The sequence below is a fragment of the Ipomoea triloba genome, chromosome 10, assembly GCF_003576645.1.
Source record: "Ipomoea triloba cultivar NCNSP0323 chromosome 10, ASM357664v1".
Classification (NCBI taxonomy): Eukaryota; Viridiplantae; Streptophyta; class Magnoliopsida; order Solanales; family Convolvulaceae; genus Ipomoea; species Ipomoea triloba.
This window is the reverse complement of record NC_044925.1, coordinates 21,869,183-21,875,624: the sequence shown is the minus strand read 5'-3', so window position 1 is coordinate 21,875,624 and position 6,442 is coordinate 21,869,183. Positions and strand designations below refer to the sequence as shown.

At 34.2% G+C, this 6,442-nt stretch overlaps 1 protein-coding gene across 1 annotated transcript; it reads right to left on the bottom strand.

Moving 5' to 3' along the window:
- Nucleotides 1–2,974: 2,974 nt before the first annotated feature.
- Nucleotides 2,975–6,442, bottom strand: LOC116031662 (heat shock protein 83-like). The gene is made up of 4 exons (XM_031273924.1): nt 6,137–6,442; nt 5,862–6,003; nt 4,898–5,178; nt 2,975–4,733 (listed from the first exon to the last, which is right to left on the bottom strand). Exons 1-4 carry the CDS (start codon nt 6,272–6,274, stop codon nt 3,195–3,197), a joined length of 2,100 nt encoding a protein of 699 aa, XP_031129784.1. The 5' UTR covers nt 6,275–6,442; the 3' UTR covers nt 2,975–3,194.

Here is a 6,442-nt window from a genome sequence, read left to right as displayed (position 1 = left end):
ATTATATATTGAGATAATAAAATAAAGATGAAATTATAAAAAATTCTAATATTGAAAAAAAAAATTTATCCACGCCCGGGTAATTGGACAATTATTTGTTCTAATTCAAAGGAAAACATCAGAAAACATAATCGATCCAATCAATTTCATCAATTGCGCTATATAATATTCGATGTTATAATATATATAATTATATATTGATCCAAATATTCTTTAAATATTATAACAAATCCATTCCGTGCAACGCACGGGCGAAAATATTAGTATTAAAATAAAAACAAAGAAAAAGAAAAAGAAAGATAATAAATTTGAGGCTCATCGGTGAACTCAAATTCATAGCGTGCCTAAGGTATACGGACATACGGTTGTGTAAGTTTTTACTCCCTAAGCTATATTCGTTGAGATGACACAATTTGAGTCATCACTTTAAAGTTATAATGTTCATGAGTACCGTACCACTTTTTTTTTATAGGAAAAATGATACTTTTTCCCTCTATGTTATGCGCATATAGTACTTTTTTTCATGTGTTATTAAAGTGGCATTTTCCCCCCTAAAATATTAAATTGACATTTTTATCCTTAAGAATAATTATTTCATTTATTTTTCTTCTCCAACAAATTATTACTTATATGTCTGAATGATTACGATTCGGTTCGAACCTAACCAAACACTATAGCAATCATACCGAAATAGTATGAACAGTTCTAATTACGATTCAGAACCGAAAAAATAAAATTAAATAATTGTTGAACCGTGAACCTGAATTGAACCACAGTCATATATAGTGAAAATAATCAAACACTTATTTTGATAAATCGGTACGGTTCGGTTCCAATTTTCGATTTTGAACCGCCAATCAAAACTTATTTATTTATTTTTATAACTTTATTTCTTATTTAAAAATAGTCTAAATTTAACAATTATTTTATTTTATTTTTTTTCAGTTCTGAATCGTAACCGTCCATACTATTTAAGTTCAATTGTTACAGTGCTCGATTAGGTTCGTATTGAACCATGATCTTCCATACATATTAATAATAATTGGTTAGAGAATAAAAATAAATGAAATAGTTATTTTTAAGGGCAAAAATGTCAATTTAACATTACAGTGGGAAAAACTACTACTTTTAAAATAACTAAGGGGAAAAAACTGTCACTTTAATAACTCAGGGGGAAAAAATGCTATATGCACATAACATAGGGAGAAAAAGTGACATTTTTCATTTTATTTATGTTTCTTGTTTTATTGTGAAGACACCTATAGGCTATGGTAGTATGATCTTTGGGAATAAAAGTAGGACTACTATCCTTACTGAGTTTACTTGATCCAATTACTTTCTTGGGCTGATTCATGTCGCCCAGACCCAATATATCATCCATCAATTGTGATAGTGGTAATGGTAGTGATAGTGGTAGTGGTAGTGGTAGTAGTGGTGGTGATGGTGGTGGTGGTGTGCTGTTAGTGTGGAAATTAGAAAATGACTTCTCCCAAATATAGAGAAGTCATTTTCCAAGAAAATGAGGGTATTTTCTTTTGACTAATTAAACACTCATAATATTCCTTTGGTTCACCTTTTCTAGAAAATGATTTACATAAATCATTTTTCGGCTTGCCAAGCACACCCTAATATAATTGCAGTTAGCAAAATAAACTGGAAAGCCAATGTGCAAAATTAAGGTCTATCTTCAATCCTAAGTAATCTGATCTATTGTTTGTTTTTTTTTTCCTCAAATTTTCCATCAATAAAACAGACAAGTATTTAGCAACGATTTTGCATAAAGAGTATCGTATATATGAAGATTCATGGAGGGAATTTGAAATTTTTTTACAAAATGATCAATATATCCTTTAATAATTTAAAAATTCAAAATAAATTGTTAAGATTAACAAAATTTATAAGTAATGCATTGAAAGTACCACTTTCGGCATAATTAAAGGGAAAATTTTTATAGGATAATAATTTATAGATAGAGTCTAAAATTTAGATATAATTAATGGACTAAATTCACTATTTTGCCAAAAAAAAGATAAATCAAATTAAGTAAAATATTATTATATTTTTATTCTTACCACAAAGAAAAATAGAATAGAAAAAGAATTTAAAAATTGACATGAGTATTTTATTGTTGTTTTTGTTGTTATTATTATTATTATAAAAAAATTAAAAAATATTTTACAATGAGTAAGTTAAAGAATAATAAATAGTTAAAAGAATATTCTATTACTAAAATTTGTACATAAATGAAAATGTAAAAAGTGAAAGATTGTAACTTTTAAAAATATATTATAATTGTACAAAGAATAAATCAAAATATACAAGTTATCAACATAATTTGTATTCCCATTATGATCTTACCATCATGTGCTCTTATTATATTTAGTAGATAGTGCACTATAAATATTATACAAACAATCAAAACTTATGTTGATATAAATTACATTTAATCATTTGTCATATCTAAAATTATTACTTTTTATCAATTATGTTTATTATAATTACCTAAATTATTAACTCTATTTTTTTTAACATAATAGAATATAAATTTTACGATTATAAATTTTATAATTTTTTAAAATTTATATATTATTACTTTTGTAAAAGTATTTTAACATAATTATAATTATAATATTGAATACTTAACATTTATTTTTAATAGAAGAGACTATCATCATAATAGGATTTAAAATAATTTTTAATTAACACAGGTAACAGGTTTTGCTTGCAAACTGCTACATATGACTGTTCCTTCTTGATGCACAAATCGAACATCATTGGAACCATAAACCAGCCGCCCCCGCCATAATCAACAAAGCCGGAAGAATGTTTTCTCCTGCCATTTGAACAGCTCAGCACTACACGATTTGTGTGTCAGTTGTTTCTAATCCCTAAGTGAAAAAGCGATTACTGTATTCATGGGGCACATGAGCATATCCAAGGACAGGCAATTAGGCACCAGATAATCGTCACAAAATAAAGAACAAAATTTCAAAACGCATGCCTCAACGAATAGTGTTGGTGTATAATAGTCCAGAACCATTATTTAGTACGTATATTTCAGAACGATGTCAATTCACAGAAACAGACTCGTTACAAACATGGAAAGAGGTAATGCTCCGTACTATACTAGTATGTATGTTCATGTCACTCATAGGACTTCATCACTTGGTTGACAATTCAGCCGAGACTCAGCCTCAGTCGACTTCCTCCATCTTGCTCTCCTCATTGCTTTCCTCCAGTGCAGGCATCTCAGCATCTTCTCCGGCAGTCTCATCCTCATCGATGCTCAGCCCAAGCTTCAACATCCTGTGGATCCTTGCAGCGAAGGTGTTGGGGTCATCAAGGCTGAAGCCAGAAGTCAAGAGAGCAGTCTCAAAGAGAAGCAGGACCAAGTCCTTCACAGATTTATCATTCTTATCAACCTCAGCCCTCTTTCTAAGCTCCTCCATGATGCCGTTGTCTGGGTTGATCTCCATAGTCTTCTTGCTAGACATGTAAGCACTCATGCTATTATCTCTTAATGCTTGAGCTTTCATGATCCTCTCCATGTTGGCCGTCCAGCCATACTCCCCAGTCACCAGGACACATGGAGAGTCCACGATCCTGTCAGAAACTACCACTTTCTCAACCTTGTCTCCTAGTACATCCTTTATCACTTTACACAGGTTTTCAAATGATTTCTTCTTTTCTTCCTTTTTCTGTTTCTCCTCTTCTGTCTCTTCAAGTTTCAACCCTTCCTTGGTTGCAGCAACCAACTTCTTCCCATCGTATTCTTTCAACTGCCCAACAGCGTATTCATCGATTGCATCCACCATAAAAAGCACTTCATACCCTTTCTTCTTTAGCCTCTCCAGGAATGGAGAGTTCTCTACAGCTTTCTTGCTCTCACCAGTTATATAATAGATATCCTTTTGTCCCTCCTTCATCCTTGTTACATAGTCCTTCAAGCTTGTCAGTTCATCACCACTTTTCGTAGAGTAATATCTCAGAAGATCTGCAAGCTTAGCCCTGTTCTGGCTATCTTCGTGGATACCCAATTTCAGGTTCTTTGAAAAGGCTTCATAGAATTTGTTGTAGTCCTCTTTGTTCTCAGCAATTTCAAAGAACATCTCAATGCACTTCTTCACAATATTCTTCCTAATGACCTTCAAAATTTTGTTTTGTTGGAGCATTTCACGGGAAATGTTGAGGGGAAGATCATCAGAGTCCACCACACCTTTAATAAACCCAAGGTACTCAGGGATCAGCTCCTCACAGTTATCCATGATGAAGACCCTCCTGACATAAAGCTTAATGTTGTTCAACTTTTTACTTGTGTCAAAGAGATCAAATGGAGCCCTCTTTGGCACAAAAAGGATGGCCTTGAACTCAAGCTGACCCTCGACAGAGAAATGTTTCCAGTGAAGGGGGTCCTCCCAATCATTAGTTAGACTCTTGTAGAACGAGCAATACTCCTCTTTGGCAATTTCTTCAGGCTTGCGCAGCCAGATAGGTTTTTGTTTGTTAATCAGCTGCCACTCATGGGTCACCTCCTTGATCTTTTTCTTCTTCTTTTTGTCTTTATTTTCATCCACATCCTCTACATCACCCTCTTCTTTCTTGACCTCCTCATCTTCATCATCACTGATCTCTTTTTCAGTAGTTTTCTCAGTCCAGAGGTAAATTGGGTAGCTAATGAACTCGGAATGCTTCTTCACAAGGTCCTTTATCCTCCTCTCTTCCAAGTATTCCAGCTGCAATAAGACAAGCACAAAATGTTTATGCATAAGTTTCACAACAGAGCTTCACCTAAGCAATAAGGTAAATCTAAACTAGCAGTCACTAACAGAATTTTTTTGTGAGAACAGGGTGCAGGTGGCATTAGTACTAAAAATGCAAAACATAGACAACATTATACCTGATCATCTTTGAGGAAGAGGGTTATCTTAGTTCCCCTTCCAAGTGGTTCTCCATTTACATCCTTTGTAACAGTGAATGATCCACCAGCCTGAGACTCCCACACATACTGCTCATCATCATTGTGCTTAGTTGTAGCGACCACCTTCTCTGCCACCAGATAGGCAGAGTAGAAACCTACACCAAACTGTCCAATCATACTAACATCGGCTCCTGCCTGTAATGCCTCCATAAACTCCTTAGTTCCAGACCTTGCAATAGTTCCCAAATTGTTCACCAGATCTGTTTACCAAAGCAACAATATCATTTATCTATTAATTTACCAAATGCTATTGCAGTACTGAATTTCATGGACATAATTACTTAAAACAATTTATATCCTAAAGAGCTGAAATATGTAGCTGATTCCATCTTCAGGTACAGCACACGGCCATGGATTGCCAAATGCCAACAAAACATTAATTGGAAAAATATATCCACTAATCGTGCCAATACTCCGTTCTAAGCAAGTTACAGATGCATATAAACCTGGATTCAACATATTTAAGGATGTAGATCTTACTTTTAGTTTTACCAAATGTTATTGCAATACTGAATTTCATGGACATAATTACTTAAACATTTTATATCCTAAAGAGCTGAAATATATAGCTGATTCCATCTTCAGGTACAGCACAAGGCCATGGATTGCTAACAAAACGTTAATTGGAAAAATATATCCACTAATCACGCCGCTCCTCTGTTCTAAGCAAGTAACAGATCCATAAACATGGATTCAACATATTTAAGGATGTAGATCTTACTCCGTACAAAATTATTTCGAACCGACTCAAAGTAAAGCAATATTGGAAACAGAAGCATTCTACTCACAAACTTTTTTCCTCCATAATAAATCACAGAGAGCAGTAATATATGCGCATGCAAACGCTTGACGAATCTATAAATGAAATTCATAGGCCACATACCTGCTTTAGTCATGCCAACACCACTGTCAATGATAGCTAGTGTTTTATTAACCTTATCAGGCAAAATCCTAATGAATAGCTCGGGCTGAGCATCGAGCTTGCTCTTGTCCGTCAAGCTTTCGAAACGTATTTTATCCAATGCCTAACAGAAAATTCACAACCATTTTTACAGAATCAGCACAAAAAGAATGAACTCCAGTTCACATTCGCAAGCGCAAAGATGAAAATAAATACTCAGTATGTATTCAAAAAGTAGTAAGAGCAGTAACGCTTACGTCAGAGGCGTTGCTGATTAGTTCGCGAAGGAAAATCTCCTTATTGCTGTAGAAAGTGTTGATGATGAGGCTGAGGAGCTGGTTGATCTCCGCCTGGAAGGCGAAGGTCTCGCTTTCCCCCATGTGAATGTCCGCCATTGATGATTAACAGTAGCGTTCAAAAGAGTGAATGCACTAGCAGGTTTTTGTTCAGGATTTGAAATGCGTTAGAATATGCAGAGACTTGGAAAATGCTGAAATATAGCGGAGAGAAGGCGGGTATTCATATGGTTGGGGTTTGTTGAAGTCGGTGAGCACGTTCGGGAT

Excerpts from the sequence above, each read along its gene's own strand:
- LOC116031662 (XM_031273924.1), bottom strand. The coding sequence starts at position 6,274 with ATGGCGGACATTCACATGGGGGAAAGCGAGACCTTCGCCTTCCAGGCG. Across the intron at positions 6,004-6,136 it reads TAATCAGCAACGCCTCTGAC|GCATTGGATAAAATACGTTT; the intron begins GTAAGCGTTACT and ends ATTTTCTGTTAG. Across the intron at positions 5,179-5,861 it reads TGTTGGCATGACTAAAGCAG|ATCTGGTGAACAATTTGGGA; the intron begins GTATGTGGCCTA and ends TTTGGTAAACAG.